Here is a 19,527-nt window from a genome sequence, read left to right on the forward strand (position 1 = left end):
CACAAATGCGTTTAAGTCCCAAAAGTTTCCAAAATTTTCTGAAGAAATAGTGTATTGAAATATTTTATCATTTTCTTTTTCAGAAGTCATTTATTCTACTGTTAGAAAAACATAATAGCATTTACAATCATATATCTAATGTAATGTATCAAAATGGAAACCCTAAATTTCATGCAAGTAATTTCGAATGATTTGATTCCGAAATGAATATACTTTGCAATAAAAATTATACCTGCACTTAAATTCAGTTAATTATTAAATTAACTTTCATTATATTTTAATTTTAGTCTGTTTTATACATTTTAATGCATACATTAAGAAACAGTTTTTCTATGAGTGTCATATTATCAAAAAAGAAACCAAAAGTTCAAGAAACTAAAAATTAAGAAGTTGCTAAAATAAACAACAAGAATTTTCAACTTTTTTTTATAGCCATAAGCGAATTAAAAAAATCAGCCGTTGTAGTTATTCTTTCTTTTCTTGGTAATTAAAAAGCATCGTATGATAGTTAGAACTATAAATTTGACAGGCCTTTAAAGCTTTTAGAAGTTAATTCAAAGATACAATACAATTATACCATATTTTAAGTATCTATTTAGCTTAGTAAAATAATTATTTTGAATTCCATTTTAAATAGAAAAATGTCTTATAAAATTGTATTGAATATGCTTCGCAAACTGATATATGATATGAATTAGAATTCTCATTTATAATGTATTGATAAACTGTTAAACTTGTGTGTAACAAAATAATTTTTTTTCAGCCAACATTTTACTTCGATTTATTTTGTAGAAAACTGATTTTATCTTTAAATAAAATATGAAATATTATTCTTTTTTTTTTTAGATTTTGGAAGAGAAGAATTCATTATATATCGAATCATGAGAAGTCACTTTCAGATTTCGTTAGAAAAATTTCGGATATTTCAAATGACTATTTTACGGTGATTACGTGGATTAGTTAAAATTTATATATATATATATATATATATATATATATATATATATATATATATATATATATATATATATATATATATATATATATATATTCATTCCAATAAGAAATATTTCATTTCAGTTGGTAAAAGAATACACCAGTTGTAAAATTAACGCAGATAAAATGAGGCCCTTACTTTAATATTATTGTTATATAAAGTCGGAATCTAAATCTAAATTCTAAGTGTAATTGATTTATGTCAAAGTTTGTATTAATCAGTCACTTTTGAATCATCAATGCATAATGCATTAAAATAAATGTAAATAAATTTATACAGGCTGTTAAGTCTTACTTATGCATTATATAGCTACAATCTGCTTAAAGTGACAAACTGTTGCTAAAGTGACAAACTGTTGCTTATAAATGGAATGTCTAATTTCTATGAAAAGATCTTTTTCAATAGTTCAATAGTATTTATCATTTTGATATTTTTGTCGAATATTGTTTTTGTAGTAAATAAAAATAAAGAATTTTTGCATGGATTGAAATAATTTTTTCCTTTGAACATTCTAGCGACTTCTTTATTACAGAGGAATAGAATGAATAACTTAAGGGAAGGATATTTTATGATTTTTCAGTAGAAATTGTAAATTTTAGAAATAGATTTCAAAATCAAAATAAAAGCAAAACAAATTTTTGTTCAGAAGTATTCATAGTTTTAGATATCTTTGAATATAATAAACAGACCTGATATTATTTCATCAATTAAATATCCTCTGACATGCATTTTTAAAATATAAGTATGTCTTTTTCAGCAATTAGAACTTAAAAAGCCTCTGTGAAGTTGAAGAATCCTTTTTTATATTTTCCCAGGAAATATTTTAAAAACTCAAATCCAGGTAGATGATTAAACAGCATTAGCCAGAAAAAATGCTTAATAAACGTCCATTTTTTTCAGATTGAAATATTATTTCACTGAGGATGGTTGATCGGAAATCAACAAAGAAAATTTGATTACGTTCCTTCCTTTATGGGTAACGGTTATATTTTATGTATTCTGCTTATTTTAAGAAATCGATGATGATTTTAAACGAGTTTATATCTCTCATTACGACATTTTCATGTCTTGAAGTTCGAAGATGTCTTCTACTTTAGGATGCATGAATTTTTTAAAGTGTATTTAAAATTCATGAAAAAATGTTAGCTCTTTTCTCAACCTATTCTACATATGAAGTAAATTTAAATTATCCACGCATTAATGTAATTAAATGATCTACAAATTATGCAACGTTATGCACCGATTTGATTCTATAGATTAAATAATGCTTCAAACAAGCTTGTTTATCTGTATGCAAACTTAGTATAAGCCATGTATGAAGAATTTTATCTAAAATTTTGATATGATATTGAAATAAACAGTGCAAGAAATAGGTTTTAAAAATCGTTAAATTAATCTTTTCATCACAGAACAGGTAATTATAAAAAATAATAAAATTCTTCTTAAATCTGTTTAATTATGGGGGTGTCCAAACAAATGTACTTTGAAATTTCTTTCATTTGGACCTTTCTTTCTTTTATTTTATGTTTTCGGGCAACTCTCATAAAAATACTTCGTTTAATGACACCCTGATTCTTAAAATGGATGAAAATGAAAAAAATCCTGCAGTGCTTTAAAGCAATTACACAATTATTTATCCTGCTTTGTTTTCATACTTGTGCAAAACTATTTTATTCCGTTTTTCATGTCACTTATAATGACTCATGTTTAAAATAGACATTTGTTTGTTATAGATCCTGAATTCAATCTGAACTGTGACTACCTGCTATCATAAATTCTTGTAATTAGTTTCCTTTCAATGTAAAGCTATTATTATCGTCTGTAAACAAATTGAAATGAAGAAAAAATATAAAATAATGCTAGAATATTTCATAAACATGAAAACGTTTAAAACACAATATTATATGGCAATTATTTTTGAATTAAAAATTATGCACATTCAGGAAAGTGAATTGGTAAAAATATTTTTCATAAATGTTACATGTGATATGAAAAGGAATTCTATTTCATTCAGAAAATTATAAAATAAACCCATTAAGATTAAATAAACTGCGATAAATGTGCAAAATGGTACAAAATAGCAGGAACAATTTACAAAATTACAATTTGAGAAAACTCTGCAAAGAAGTAAAGTTCAACATTTTTAGGAAAAGTGATTGAACTCTACTTCTTTCGTCTTCGTCGCATCACTCAGCAGTGAAGACTGGACCACTCACCTAAAACTAAGGTCGGCCAGCTCTCCATCCTCGCTGTCAGTCCCTTGATAAAGATCTGATGTAAGAACATCACAGTTTCGCTGAAACGTTTAAAAAGAGATATATCATTTTACACGAATGATAGAGCGATTAAATCTGAGAATGAGATCTCCATTCACACACTCTCCCATTCAAATGAAGCAAAAATAATAAACAAATAATTCTTGGCCTTTCATAATACTGTATTCGATTCAATAAAATTAAGATATTTGGCTATGGAAATAAATCTAACATTTTATTAACTAACCGAAGGTTGAATGAATGTATATGAAAATCATGAACATTACTCTGCCTCGTTCCTTAAACCATGCTGGGCATCTGAATATCTTAACCATTTTAAATACTGCGAAAACTACCTAACTTAACTAAAATACTGACTTAACAAACTACCACCCTTAAAATTCCCCATTACGACCATCAATACTCATCCATTCAATGTTCTGCAAATGTGACAAGACAGAGCCATTAACCAACTCTTATCATCCCTTCCCGCCACTGGAACAGAGAACCTGTTCTGTGACGCTTTCAAGGAATTCATTAAAAACAACCTTTCTCATTCTTGCACTTAAGATAATATCTAAGGCACATATGAAAATCTCAAGGCTGCTAACTACCCCGTCACAAGAACATCCTGTAAATCTGAGTAACCACGCCTTTTCAGATAATACTCTGACCACATGCAATAGGGGCAATGAAGAGCGTCACGTATGAAAAGCCTCGAAAGGATTTGCTCCCCATCATCGGCGAACGAATCCGTTAATATGCCTCTCAGTTTCGATTCTGACGATGAATGCATGAGAAACACAAGAATCACCCCAAATTTTTAAAACGTGAGGTGCAAGTAAATTGTTGATACTGATAAGTTGGAGGGGGGGGGGAGGAGAACAAGACAAAAGATATTCCTTCCAAATGCGTTATGGGTCAAAGATCTCAAAAGTTGGATTCACTCCATTACCAGTAATGGAGTCCATGCATCAAGACAAAATCATCATTGTTCCAACAGGCTGACAGAGAACCAGATAACGTGCATGCAAGATCTATGGGGGTGGGGGGTGGGAAACACCTTCTTTCCTAAAGATATCTTCTCATATTCATTACTCCTTCCAGCGGTCCGGCGTATCTGAATGACTGGCTGCCGCGAGTAGTTACTTGAGTAACAATCAGTACAAAAGTACCGGAGTAAGAATGTCGCCATCGGTAATGATACGTACCCTCTGGGGGAGGATGAGCTCAATTCTTATCTGGCAGCTGCTCAACCACATACTCGCGCTGTTACCCAGAATGAAAGATGCCGTTAAAAGTAGGAATTTTAAAATTTGGAATTTTTTCCGCTGTAACCATGACTAAGAGAATTACGGTTTTGTCTTTCATTTTATTTAGCAACACATCCATCATTTCATTTCGTTTCGTTTAATGGTATGGTCAACCACGACTAGCATATCAGAAGAGAATTTAATAACTGTGCTTTACTGAACAGCATTGGAACTTTAAGACCAAGCTTTGTACATGTTAAGTTTGATATAATCTTCACAAACTATGGTATGATATGAATTTGTATATTTAAGAAAAAAAAAAATATTTTGATAGTTATTCTAATCTCCCGATTGATAGAGCTAACATAAACTTTTGCTAAATAAAATTTATTTTAGGTAGAGCAGCTGGATTCTGTTTTTTTTAATGTTAACATGATAATATTTATAGTTGACAAACTATTCATAAATTGTGTCATGCAAGAAGTATGATGAAGCTGTCATATTTTGAAGCAGTACTAGGACAAATTTAGAATCGATCTCAAAATCTGAACTGCTGTCAGAAGACCAGGATGACATCTGAGCTGGCAGCTCTCCTTAATCTCCTATACCATGCTAGTGGAAGGATATTTAACATTAGGATACTTAATATAAAAAAATATTTTTCAGCAGTTTATTTCATACAAAATAAGAATAAAATTTAATAATTAGCGCACAGGCATGATACATGTTCTTACTAAAAATTAGTTTTTGTCAACATATGTATATAAAAGCTCAAAGTAAAAGATTAAGTTAACTCTTCATCCAAACTAAGTATAGAAAAGTGTAATTTTTGGTAAGTATCAGTAAGAAGTGAAATAAACATGGAACATAATATTTTCTAGAAAGATAAGTGCAAGACAAAAAGGTTTCTGTGTATTTTATTAATATCTATGCTATTATTCAATAATTCTGTAGTATTTGAGGCAAACATATTTGATGTATATTCAAGATGTCCCCTCTAAATGAGTCTCAACATCCCACTTCTAAATAGTTCGAATCAGGACAATTCTTCTAAACAGTTCGAATTTAATAGGAAAAGCAGTCTCAATGAAGTAAAGAATATTTGACATTACTCAGTCAAATACTCTAATGAAATATTATTTTTATATTTTATACAGTCTCTCTATCGTATGAGTCATAGTAACATATCCTTTAAAAACAAAATTTTATATAAAAGGAAAACTAGGTTCGTTTGTGATTAAAATTGAGAGAATTATGAGAATTTGACCATTGTTATCTTATAAAAACGCAGGATTTTTGACCACACTATTGACCGTCTCAACGATACAGCAATCAGTGACTGGAGTTTTCATAAGGCTTGTTAGTCTAAAGTTATGAAATTGTTGATCGTCTAAAATAGTGATATTCAAACATTTATAACATGAACAAATTTGGTCCCTGATATTTCACTGAATATGATATCTTAAAACCAAAAGACTCAACAAAATTTAGAAATTTTTTAATCCATAATTTATTCAGAAGTAACTTTATTGTCTCAAACAAAATAAAGTATTATTATTTTTATTATTTGAATCCTTTTGAAAATGAAACTAAAAACTGAATTTTATGATAAATTGGAATTTTTTTTTGAATAATTCTTTAAGACATTGCATAAATTATACATAAAAAGTATTCTGCTGTGCACATAAGATTTCAAAGCTGAACAATTCTGTTTTCTGTATTCATATTTTTTTAAAACATGTTTTGGGCTTTTTTGCCTTAATTGAAGTTTAATCATTTTCACCTCAATTAAAACGTTAAGGGAGTTGAAATAAAATTGGTGATACATAGTGTAATGAACAGAACGGCGGGAAGGTTTTATAAACTTGATTGGCTGAGGTGAGCAGCAAACGATACTGTACCATATTTTTACGACGATGATCGATACTCTTAATGTCATACAATATCGTAAAGCAATATTGTAGAACATTTTGTGCCATTATGTGCAAAAATTTAGCAATATTGACCTTTTGGCTGAAAGGTATTTGATGACTGCCTTTTCAGGCATGTATCAGGTGATGAGAAATTGATAACATTGATTCTTTTTGTTAGCAGCCAATAGCATATCTTATTGCATTAGAACAAGATTCTTGCGTTCTTTTGTTTTTTATTAATTCCTCTTTCACTTGGTATATGTATGTCTTGTCTTTTCACTGCTGATCGTACAAAAAATGGACCCAAATTACAACTGGATGCCATTAAACTCAGTTTCGAAATGTCTCTGTGCCGCTTTATGGCTTGACATTTTTTAATCTATCTCACTAAAAAAATGATTAGAGTGTCAATTTGAAATGGCAAATAAACAAAATCCAGTTTTGGGAAACAAGTGCCAGGTTCTTAAATGCCCATATGAAGGAGAATATCAGGTTGTATGCCCTTTTATTCACCATGTTGTGCAAATATATTTGATCATTTTAAGAATCGTCTAGAAAGTGAAATACAAAAATAAATTATGTCTATTTAAACTAAACAATCTGTTCTTTCTATTTAGGTGGTGTTTTTTTTTTTGCTCAAGAGTCTATCACTTGGGCGTTTCAAAACACATTTTTTAAGATGCGTCTTTATCCGCTGCTCATGCGTGCTTGTAAACACTACAGAATAAAATAACTTTCGTTTAGGCCATGATAATGAAATATAAGAAGAACTGGTTCCGAGAGTATTTTTCATACACATGTACTCCATTTGAATCTTAATTAGCTTATAGGGATCCTAGTGGCCTGGAGATGAGATGGGGACCAAAAAGGCTCCAGCTTCCAAACTCGATTCCACCGAAGAACCGCCGCCTGAGCGGATCAGGTACATGTTCAATCCATCGGGGCCAAATGATCCTCCGATGACCTCAGGACCTGGACGATCCTGTCCAGACGTCGTCGTTGCCATCTGACTGCGCTCAAAATGACGAGATCCATGTCAAAATAGCCCTAGTGCTGCTTTAAAACAGGACTTTAATATAACTAAATGAAGTTCGATATGAAATAACTTTTCAGTCACCGTACATAGTGTCATACATTTTAAATTTTTTTTTTATTGAAAATGAAAACCATTCAGAGTTAAGCCAAAGGTGTAACCTCATCACATGCCGATTCAAGTGTTTGTTTTTGCTCTAAAATAAGTCATTTAAGGCATAGGGTCTTCTTGTACATCAAGTCTTTCCTATGATCCCATAAATTGATATCTACTGAGTGAACCAGTCAAAGTAATGAACAAGGATAGTTATTTGGATAGTCATGATAACTAGCTTTTCACATAATTTCTCAATACCTTAGAAGTATCATTTATTAAATATTTGTGACCCATTTTTTAGACATTTTCTCAACAAACACCACCCTTTTTATTGATAAAATCAGGATATTCTTTTTAAAATGTCCATTTGGAATGCATTTATGAAAAACCTAAGTTCAAATCATTCTCTTTTCATAGCCTCTCATTACACATATGAGGCCGTAAGAAATGATTTGCATTCAAAGTTTCATTTCATTCAAACGTGTCTATGAAATAAGAAGTACAAGAAAGAAGTGCCACATGAGAATGTATTGTACCTGTTGAGGAAAATGGAATTGACTTCATCGTGCGTACAGGGAGGTTTCTGTGAGCTGGCAGCCATCTTGAACGGCCTCAAGAAGCAGGAAACCATCAACTGTAGCTGTTCCACGTATTCCTCTTCAGATTCGACCATTCGGAAAACCAAACTGAAACATTGCAAGAGTCCTTTTATTCACATACATAAGTATATATATGCAGCATAAGTTGGCAGCCGACACACTGAGAATTAAAGTTTATTTATTTTTTCGCGGGAGAGTCATATATATACGTATATATATATGGGGACAAAGGCGGAACATGCCTGTTCGTACCCGGACACAGGAGCGAAAGTGTGCGAAATTTTTTCCTTCAGGGTCTTCATTAAAAGATTCCTATCAAGAATTTTTTGACACTTATCGATTCCGTAATGAAAATCTTGGATATCTTTGAAAAAATGGTTGCGGCATGGGGAATTTTTATCCCTTCTCTTGTAGCACGAGAATGACAAAGTCAGCGATTTTTTTTAAAGCACGTGTTTGAAATAATTCAATAAGAACCGGGATTTGGATCAGGAAATAAGAGACCATTTTAGAATAAAGTAGGATAGGGGCTCATTTAAGATAAAAAATAGGAAATGAATGAAGACTTACATTTTATGAAGAGATATCCTTAAGATGACTGTTAATTATATTTGAAGTAAAAATGTTTCATGAGAGGAGGAATAACATTTGCATTGATTGTCAAATTGAAAAAAAAAAATACTTTGGACAAGCAGGTTTTGAGATTTGAAAGCAGCATCCCAACAAATCATCTATCTAATCTTAAATCAACAAACCGATTCGTAAAACATATTTTTAGGGTTTAATGAACATGTGTGGCATATAATACAATTATTACTTTACCTATGACTGCTGAAAACGAAAATTTTCTAAACAGTATTCATTATTTCTTTCTTTCTTAATGACAAATAGGTAATAAAACGTTTTAAAAATTCCTTTTTCATCCTGTAATTATCAGAACTTAGATTCATTTCTCAGAATTCTTTTCTCAAATGGCTGTGGGAGTATTGACGTAAAATTTAACTTCATTCTAAGAAAGTGAAAAAGAAAATCCTAAAATCCTAAAATGGTACTGCAAATCCAAGATTTCCTTTTTTAGAAAATATATTTTGCTTTATTACGGAATCAACAATAATAGGATCCATAGAACGGCAGAATGTGCACAATAATACTTATTCCTACGGATATTCTGAAATTTTAAACAATATCCTTTTGCATTTTCTTTATAATAGACGATAGCTACGGCATATTCAACAATGTACTGCATTGCTCATGAACGACGACATAAAAGTGACCAAAATAGCAAGTTAAAGACATTGTTTGAGGAATGGAATTAAATATCACTTAGTGAGAGAAAAAGGGCCCACGGGAAAAAGGCATGAATCATTCTAATTCTTTTAATCATTTATGCAACGTCATAGATGCACTCTTTTAATTAACACAATGAACAGCAAAATGCTTTGGCTATGGTAGAAGATGTTGTGTTTCAAAAAGGAAACGTAGGTCATTCGATTCGTTATCCGTTCTTTTTCCCGCGAAATGAATCAATCATTATGACTGATCGAACTTGATGTATAAGTTACAATTAAAGTAAATTTGATTTGTATGAAGAAATGTTGATTGTCTTTACTACTAACAAAGAAAAAAGCTGATGCTCTATAGACCGAACAGTTTGACCTACAGCTGCCAAATTTGACAAAATTATATTCTGAAAAGGAGGGATATGTACTTCGCAGCATTTAAAAAAATAATTAAAAATTAAGAGAAACTGTGGCAAAACTTCCAAAATGTTATTGCACAAAAATAATTTTAGTACTAATTTAAAAATTAAAAAAATAATTTTAAATTATAATAATTTAATTTCCCGCAATTGTTTTCTTATGTTTTTAAATTGAAATTTTTTTGCATGATTTTTACAATATTTCTCATTATTACAATGATATTCAAAATGTTTTCATTGTTTCATCTAATTTTTCATTTAATGATTTTCTATCATTGTTGAAAATTAAGGAAGTAAAATTCTTTTTATTGTCTGCGCAATTTGTGAATTTACACTATTGCCAAAGTGAAAGTGCGAATTAAAGAAACCTATTAACCACACAATTAATGCACTTAATAGAATTGTAATGTCATGGGACTAGTTTCCACTAAGTAGGTTCATGAGCATAATAAACAGAACCGATTCAAAGTTATTAAAATAACATATCCATTAAAGTTTAACACTAAAAAGTGCTTTATTGACGGAACCATTAATAAATTATTCACAAACAATTCAAATATTATTAAACATTAATAGTATTCCCGTCGAACAAGCTAGTCGTGAAAAGCGAGCAATCATTAATAATAACCAGTCAATCACATTGAGTGCAACATAGATTTGCATCATTAATGTGGATGAAGAGTGATATAATAGAAGTTATATTATTTCTTTTCTTTGCTTACTAGATTTTAAATCGCTAGACAAAGCAATCATAATGTCATGTCCCATACCACTGCAAAATTGAAGTCCCGTTATCTTCTCAAGGTCTAACAATAAAGCAAAAAATTTTTTAAATTATAGATTTCATTCGGCCTGTTCAATTCCTGACAGTGAAATTCGAGAGTTAAGTATATATTTTATAAAATTCGTATAAATATATGCATTCATTAATAAATAATATTCTTCATAATTAAATTATTATTCACTGCATATATTGTACAATGAACAAGAAAATATTGAAAGAAAAACAACTAAAAATCTAACTCTCATTTCATGTTATGTAGAAATGTGTGTTTTATCCATTTTTCGAACGCATTCTTGCGAACTGCACGCCGTCTTCTCACCTGTTCCGTTTCCGCATGCTTTCGGCATGGGGCGAACTTATATACTCTGCCACGATTTGTTTCCATCTTCGTCTGCAGAGCCAGCCTCGGAAAAAACTCTGGACCTGGAAGAGGGAAAAGTAAAAACGTTCAAAAGAAGGAAAATCAAATATCTTGTGATTTTCAATTCGAAAACAGTAAACAAGAATTCTATTCCTCTCGGCATCGAATTTCCCTATTCCGTTCCGCAAAGGGAATTCAATTGTTTTCTCTACTGCTCGGCGGCTGCCATTCTCTTGGAAAAAAAGTGTGTGTGTGTGTGGGGGGGGGGGGTTATAATCTTTTTCTCTCCGATGTATTTTTCGTGCTGCAATATCTTCTTTTTATCGTTAGGTAGACAGATGCGATTTATTTTTTAAATCGCATTTGAAGGAGCAGAACAAGTCAGCAAAAGATGATATTTCTCTTGCCACTATTTTGTAAAAAGGTCACCAATAACTGTTTAAGAAGCAGCAAATTGATTTTTTCTTGAGCGTATTGAAAATTTAAAGGGTTTTACTCCAGTTTAAGTAAAAACTGGATACTTAAGACAATGCGTATAAAAATATAAAAAAAGTGTGCTCCTATTGTTAAGAAAATGGATAAACATGATTTATAATTAGCAAGATAATATAAATATTTATTGAACCTTCCACCAAAATATTAAATCTGAGTATTAATTTTACCGATACCTTTTTAAATCCGATTTATGCCATTTTGAATGTAAAAACACAAAGGAAGAATTAATTTAAACTTTGGTTCACATCTTTAAAAGAAACAGAAGGCTCATATCATTGAATCCGTTAAAGAAAACACAGAACATTCCCAGGCTCATGAAGGACTGGGAATGCCGCCCTCACTAGCTGAAGCTACAAATCAATACCACTGAAGTCAACTATCAATATTTACTATTTAGCAAATATTATTATAGTACCTATCCGCTTTCAATAGTTACTATGGCAGCTGGTGGGGTGCATTGACTTGGGCTGTAAATGGCTTTTAATTTTTGGCATTTACTTAGGTAAAACTCCTCCAATTTCACAACAGCTGCCAGAAGCTGTTGCTAAGCACACATTTTAGTGGAGAAAGTTTTGGGTAAAAAAAGAACCCCGGCAATGCGTGGTTACACATTCTTCTGCTCATGCAAATGGCACAATAATAAAATGTTGGATGCTCCCCGTGCATAGCGGGATCTGAATGCCTGAGATAAATGACTTTTAACCCATCGCATTTCCGAGTCCCCCTAAAAATTTCCTAGCCAAATTTCGATTGACGCAGTATGAATAGGCATATATCGCAGCACTTAGACGTCATTATATTTTCAATTCAAATGAAATGCCTTTAAAAATGGATTGTTAACATAGTATTTATAATGTCTGAATTATTTTAAAAACAAATCTGCTTAGAATCATCATGTTAAGCCCAGAACTAAAATACAATAACTATTTAACTTATTAATTTCTTTAGCGATTCGAAATCTTAACGATGTTCTCAAATGCATTCCGCATGCGCACAGTTAGAGATTCGTTAGAGACGGCATAAGAGAGTCCTTTTGAATAACATACAATCGTATTCTTGAATAATCTAAAATGAAACAGAATTAGTTTTTGTACGATGCGTTTTAAGGATGATCATCGAATGTAAACGAACTAAAAGTACGATCGAAGTATCAATAAATGTCGATTTGCCTAGATGGAGTTTCATTTCCTTAGATTTAAAACCCAATTATATAAATAAATAACATATGCTCACCGTCTACCAAATTATAACCAATAACTAAAATGTCGAAGCTTTAAAATAGGATGTCACAGAATATCCTTTTCAATAAACAAAAATATATAATTTAGAGAAGCATGCCGATGTCCCCTAAACTGAAAGAAAACAACAAAAAACACACTTTACCTTCTTAATCTTACGAATTTCTTCACTCTCCTCCTCTTCTGATTTGCTTGGGGTCAGTCGCCATTCTCGTTTCAGAGCATTAAGCTATGTTGAATGAAAAGTTTTTAATTCAATAGGATTCAGAAAATAAGGACAAACATCAAAATGGTTTAATCCATTGGCATTGTGTACCGATTGGGATTCACTTCAACATGATAATAATAATGAATAATGGAAATGCATTTTCATCAAATCCACTTGGTTTCCGTTGAAATTTCATTAGGATATTTGTCAAACCAATATTAAATATTTGTTGGCATACGCACATTTAAATATCGTTTTCTTTCGAATAATCTTGCCTATAAGTAACAATTAACATTTGAAGATAGAGATGATTCTTATTTAAATTTAGATTATTTCTTAATATCCATATGATGATGATTTTAATATCCATGAAAATGAGGCTTTTAAATTATGATTTATTGAAGGCTGAAGATATCTTTGAATTTAATTTAACCAAAAGATAAATCATTAAACATTTAAATAAATGCATAAATTGTAATTACACAATTTAAAGATAAAATGGCTACTAATTTGTATCCAACTAATATATATATATATATATTTTGAAACTTAAGTGCTGCTAATATAATTAATTATATTAGCAATAATTATAATTATATAATTATTTTTGAAGGAAGGAAAGAATTATTTTTGGGATCGAGTTCTCTTCAAACCACTTTTGAGTTTATTATTTTGCAGATAGATGGCGCCAGAGCATTGATTAGAAGCTCCGAAGAATTATACTAATAAAGTATCAAGCATAAGCCCTAAGCAATTCTAATAATTTCGGCTGTATAAAATAAAAATCGTCAATGGAAAATTTTATCCTAACATCCATTTCCAAAACAATCATGGTTTTTTTGTGATAAGAAAATTTTAGATACAATTTATTAAATTTTCCGTGCATTCATTTTTTTTTCACTGTCATATTAAATATTACATTATTGGACAAAATGATATAGTTTCTTATAAACTACAAGTGACATATAATAGTTTGAGGAAAATGAATACAATAATAGTTTTACAAATTATTTTTCTGAACCGGGCGCATGGGTAAAAGTTGAGAATCATTTTATTTTTTTAATAATAACTTTTTGACATATAATTATCTGTTCATAGTAATGTGTTAGAAAGCACAATGAAAACTGTGCAAGAAGCTCCAGAAAACTTTCTTCCCGAAATTATGTTTAATAGAACTACAATTATTATCAATTAAAATTCCGAGGGAGTCACGAAGAAAAAAGTGAAATTCTTCCCAAACAAATCTTTCTTTTAGTATGAACAGTTACCTCGGCCCTCAGCTTCTTGATCTCCATGGTGAGCTCCTCGCACTGCTGAGTGTATTGCCACTTGGCGGTCTTCTCGCTCTCCACGATCTGAACCAAGTGGAGATGCTTCTGCTCCAGTTCTTCCTTTTGCAGAAGTATCTTGCTGAAACTGGAAGAGAAGATGAAACATTCCACCAGATTATCATAACGCAAATGAATAAGCAAAGCGCCTGCCAGATACGGCAGAGAAAGCATGACGAGGAAGAAAGTGATGGGTTTTGTCCTCAGGATAAACTCTAAACCAGGGCCAGTCGAAAAACTCATTCAAAATCGATTCAATTCCGATTAAAAAAGCCGTCTACAAAAGTGAATACCATTTTTTAAAGAAATAATAAACTCTTTCTTATAGCATCACTTGAGAATACTGCTGTGCCTTCTAAATTGTTTCTCAGGGAATTCAATACTGCAAACAAAGAAATTGGTTAATTTTTTTTTTTATTAAAGTTGGTGGAATTAATAAAAATGAGATGGTTGGCTAAAGACCAAGGTTCTACTTGGTAAAAGACTTTGGAATAAGTGTTTTTAAGAACACAGAAAGGGGAAAGTTGTTTAAATCATGAATATTTCCAATATTCTTTCTCATAGTAATGTAACAAATAAAATAAAAGTAACAAAATGTTATAAAATTGTTTCTCTTACCGTACTTCATAGCATATCAATCTTACTTTACCGATTTCAATAAAGGAAGGGAAAAAAAAACCCAACTTTTTTTAAAACACGATGTTACATGTTTTTATCAAATGGTGGTGGTGGGGGGATAGTCGTTATTGCTTGCGAAACATTCGTTTTCTATTTTTTTATTCTCTTGTAAAATAAATGATGTTTTTTGGTTAAGCGACGATTTTCCATCATGTTTTTCTATGAAACTCTTTTTGCCACTCTAAGGCTTTTTTTTTCTAATGAAATGTTTCTATAGTTCCATTCCTCATTTCTATATTTATTGAGGAATATCCTATATTCCCTCAAATAACATGGTTATAAGTTTCATTTGTGATGATTATAATATAAAACAGAATATATATTTTGAAATATATTTTTTGTATTATTATTATTTAATGTGTCTGTCACGGAAACAGTGATTAGTAGGGATATGTAATCTGCATATCGCGCCATTCGGGCTGCAATCGGTAATATATAATTATGTAATAGCATATCACTTTTCAGTTGATTTAGAAATTCACCTCACATTGACATCTGTGGTCTATTCCTAAGTCAACCGAGTTATTTTCAAGCTTTAAGCTTAATTATTCATCCAGTAATTCATTTAAATAAAGCAATATTGAACCTTTGGCACAGTTTTTTCTATCAACATATTCTAAAATTAACATCGACCGAAAATGATCACTCTATTTTAAGAATACTTATCTTTCTAACGCTCCATTAAGAAGTCATAAATTTATAAATGATATCAAACAGCGTGCACCCCCCCCCCCCTTCATGCTACTTAAAGGAAGAGAGATAAAGTTGAAGCAATTTTCCTTTGTTTCCTTCTTTTCCAACTTTTTGTCAAACTTTGTTCATAAGTAATCATGGAATAAAATGAAGCGTTGAATGATGCTTCAAACACAAATAAATCGAATTTTTGTTCATTAAAAACCATATTTCCAAATACACAAACACTGTTTCACTTTCATCTGGCACTATAGTTATTGACTGTAAATATTGGATATTTTAAGTTGTTTTATTTATTTAATTCCGAATGGCTATTCGCAATTTTATTTCAATTTTATCTATATTTTTAAGTATACCTAACTTACAAAACCACTTTGCATTATTTTCAAAATGGTTTGATTCAAATGATGTTCTTTTTTTAATTAGAAATGCTTAAAAAAAGAGGATTACGTCTTTTGAAATACTTAATATAAAAATATATTTTTTTAAAATAAATATTAGTCAAGAAAATATTTTCATTCCGTGCAACGTCAAGTGTATCAGCTAGATTCATATACTACAAAGTAATTGAATAAATGTGATGAAAATAACAAATTTATCGTTCATTGGCTGTTAAACTATTAAATCCATAATTACTTGATCACCAAATGAACGAATATCATATGAGAGCAATAGTAAAAAACTGCGCAACTAAAGAAGAACTTTAAAAGCCCGATTTCTATCCGTTCTTTGTTTAGCCTCATTATTAGCTTCTAATCCTTTGTCTCTAACAACAATAGAATAAAGCAAGTCGCAAAAAAGACACTGATGCATTTAGCTGCAGATGGTGGCCATTTCTCATGCCTTTTGATTGAGCGCTTTGTCTTGATATTCGTTGGTCCCATTTTTCTCGGGGGATAAATGATATGGAAGTAATGAAAAGCTCTCCTCCAAAGTGAAGCTGAAATAATCAATGCAAAGAGGATCTGGCGATTCATTTACATTAGAAGAATGCTGGATTTTCAAGATAATTCTGTGACTTAGAATATCAAAAGACAAAAGCAAACCAGATATATTCAATGTGACATCTCATTTCATTTCATGTGCTACATGAATTATTGCTAATAAAGGATTTCATTTAAATTAAAAGTGGTAATTATTATATTTAGGAGAAATAACTAGATAGAAAAAATGTATTTTTTTATAATAAAAAGAAAGAGCAATATAAGAAAACGATAATCAAGACATTTATTCTTCACTATACCCCATTTACACTTGCATTTAGTATAATTTTCTTTATCTAAAAACACATTTTAAATAATTTAACAATTAATGGATGAATTTGCCCTATAATTTGAATTTAAAACTATTTAATAATAAAAATTAGATTTAGTTTTTAAAACTGATTTTCATTGCTTTTTGCAATCGTGTTTATATCGATCATAAGGACCGAAGTTGAAAAAAAATCACGCAGCGTCCGGCTGGCATTTCCTGCACTGAATATTTAATGTTGTCTTAATATACTAATAACGCAAAGCTTTATTATTTTTATTACTTTTGCAGATACTACCTGTTTTCTTCCAAACATTTGCTTCGTGATAATCATTTCACAATTTTATAGCTTGTGATTTTGCCACTCTTCTACAATTAAATGAATTTAGCATTCGAAGTTGCATCACTTTTATTTAGTAATGACTGAAATTGAATCATTCTGGGATGAACTAGACATGAAATTTTACATTATACACTTTTCAACATTTTGAAAAGCAATAAATCTATTAAATACTTTTTATTTTCATTCCTTTAAAGAAAACAGAAGTTTAATACTTTTAACAAGGTCTGTTCATAGTATTCATTAGACTATAATAAGCTTAATGCTTTGGTTCGGATTTATAATATATGGAATGCAATTACAGGCGCCATGTTCTTATAATTTTTACACAAAATAAGTTAATCGCACGATGCATTTGCTATTAAGAGGCTTCTTAAAAAACGGAGATATTAGCATTAAAAATTGCTTCCCTTATGATCTAAATTCTGCTGCCTGGCTCGAAATTTAATACAAAAGGAACGGAGCTTGTAACGGAAAGAAAAAAAACACAAAATCAGGTTAAAACATTCAAGAAAGTATAGGTGGTAATGCCATCTGGATGAGCTAGAGAGCGCTGTTCGCCAGAATTGTAGTCGGACTTCGATGAAAATCCTGACTTTTTATTAAGAATATGATAACATATTTCGAGTTATGAGAGGGAGGACAGAGCGCCCTCTTTGCAAGAATGTCCAAGGAGGCTGTAAATGTCATGAACGGATTCGCCAACTAAAACTTCGCCCATCATTTGAGCAGTTGTGAAACAACACACAATCCAGGCATGAAGCACTGTATGATTATCCCGTTTTCTTAATACAGGCTCCTGCTCATTCGTGTGGAATGTCAGATCGCGCGAGATTTCTTTGTGAGTCTGCACTTTTCCTCCCCATCAGTTATAAAATGCATTCTCAACTCTTCTTTTTCATGTCGAAATTTTAAAAACATAAATTTAACAAAAAAAAAAATGTAGTTCGTTGGACGTCTTTGTTTAAGGCAGTTGATCCATATTCTTGCAATGCACATTAAGAGAATCTTGAAACCTATTTCAAATCTTGTAGCAGCACAGAGCAAGATAAAGTGTTTTAAATTGCACATTGGATGATAAGAGCAGCTACAGTTGATAATTGACCCTTACACAAACTGATACCATTCTATTTTCTATTGTGGCCTTCTGATTTAATATTATTCCAAGCTACATATTCTAAAACGTTTTGTTACACCCATTATTGTATAAAAATTATGACGGAAAGTTAATTTGCTCAAATTGCTTACGAAAGAATTGTTACGAGAAAATTTGTAATTATTAGTATTAAATTATTTAGTAAATTTTACAAAAAAAAAGATTTTATACAAGCTTATCAAAAAAAAAAAAAATCAAAATACGAATTGTCATGATAATCATTCAAAATTATAAAAGAGTTGAATAGATTTTACTTATGCTTTAAAATAAGTAATTTATAATTATGCAAATATAATTACGAGTTCTTTTATGAAGACTTATTTATTCCTTCAATACGTTTTTCTGAAATAATATTCCGTATAATACTTGAAATTCGATGATCAACTGAAACTTTTGCTAAATAATCGAAATTATATCTACGTAAGGACCATTTTCCTCTCTTTCGTCACTGAGAGGACGTTTCGGTTTTCGAAGGAGGCCCTTTGATTTCAAACCCGAAAATATGAAACAAAATGGATTGAAAACATGCATAATCACTATCTGATTATTTTAAGTAAAACTCATATTTAATAAGCATTCAAACAAAGCATTTTGAAAATTTAATTTTCAAAGTAAAACAATATCAAAATAAAAAAGATTGTATAGAAATATTTAAATTATGCGTTTTGAACTAAATTTTTAAGAATCTTATCAATAAATATGAGAAAATAAATTGCGTTTAATAGAAAATTATACGAAAATAAACGTTTTTAGAATGTTTTACACCAGGCATAACTTAAATCCTACACATATGAAATTAGAACCGTTTTTATTTTTGGCAAAATTTATCCAATATATTACGTTTTGAAATGTTGAAATTACAGATTTTGTAGCATTAGAAAATAAAAATAACCCCAAATTTAAATGTTTTCATATTTTCACACGCTTTGCATTTTTGTTTAGTGAAAATATCAAATATAATTATTTAAGAGCAAATACTTATATTCATGAATTTTTAAGCAAAAGTATTTTTTTCCTTCTTTGCGATACCAAAAGTGCAATCATTGAAGGACTTAAACCCTAAAAACTATTAAATTACGATTACTGAGGAAACAAGGCTATCTAACGAAAACTATTCAGGAATAGAAACAACTTTCAGCAGTTTTTTTAA

General features: G+C 30.4%; 1 protein-coding gene across 2 annotated transcripts in view; it reads right to left on the reverse strand.

Annotated features, from left to right (window-relative positions):
- LOC129981923 (ras-specific guanine nucleotide-releasing factor 2-like) overlaps window positions 1-19,527 on the reverse strand; it is a 327,714-nt gene that overhangs the window by 89,795 nt on the left and 218,392 nt on the right. For both annotated transcript variants that reach the window (XM_056092979.1, XM_056092978.1), the window contains exons 3-7: window positions 14,200-14,347; window positions 12,869-12,952; window positions 10,949-11,052; window positions 8,084-8,233; window positions 3,214-3,293 (exon numbers count right to left, since the gene is read on the reverse strand). In XM_056092979.1, the coding sequence (XP_055948954.1) occupies window positions 3,214-3,293; window positions 8,084-8,233; window positions 10,949-11,052; window positions 12,869-12,952; window positions 14,200-14,347 (566 nt within the window). The remainder of the gene's footprint in view (window positions 1-3,213; window positions 3,294-8,083; window positions 8,234-10,948; window positions 11,053-12,868; window positions 12,953-14,199; window positions 14,348-19,527) is intronic.

This window comes from Argiope bruennichi, chromosome 8 (assembly GCF_947563725.1).
Source record: "Argiope bruennichi chromosome 8, qqArgBrue1.1, whole genome shotgun sequence".
Classification (NCBI taxonomy): Eukaryota; Metazoa; Arthropoda; class Arachnida; order Araneae; family Araneidae; genus Argiope; species Argiope bruennichi.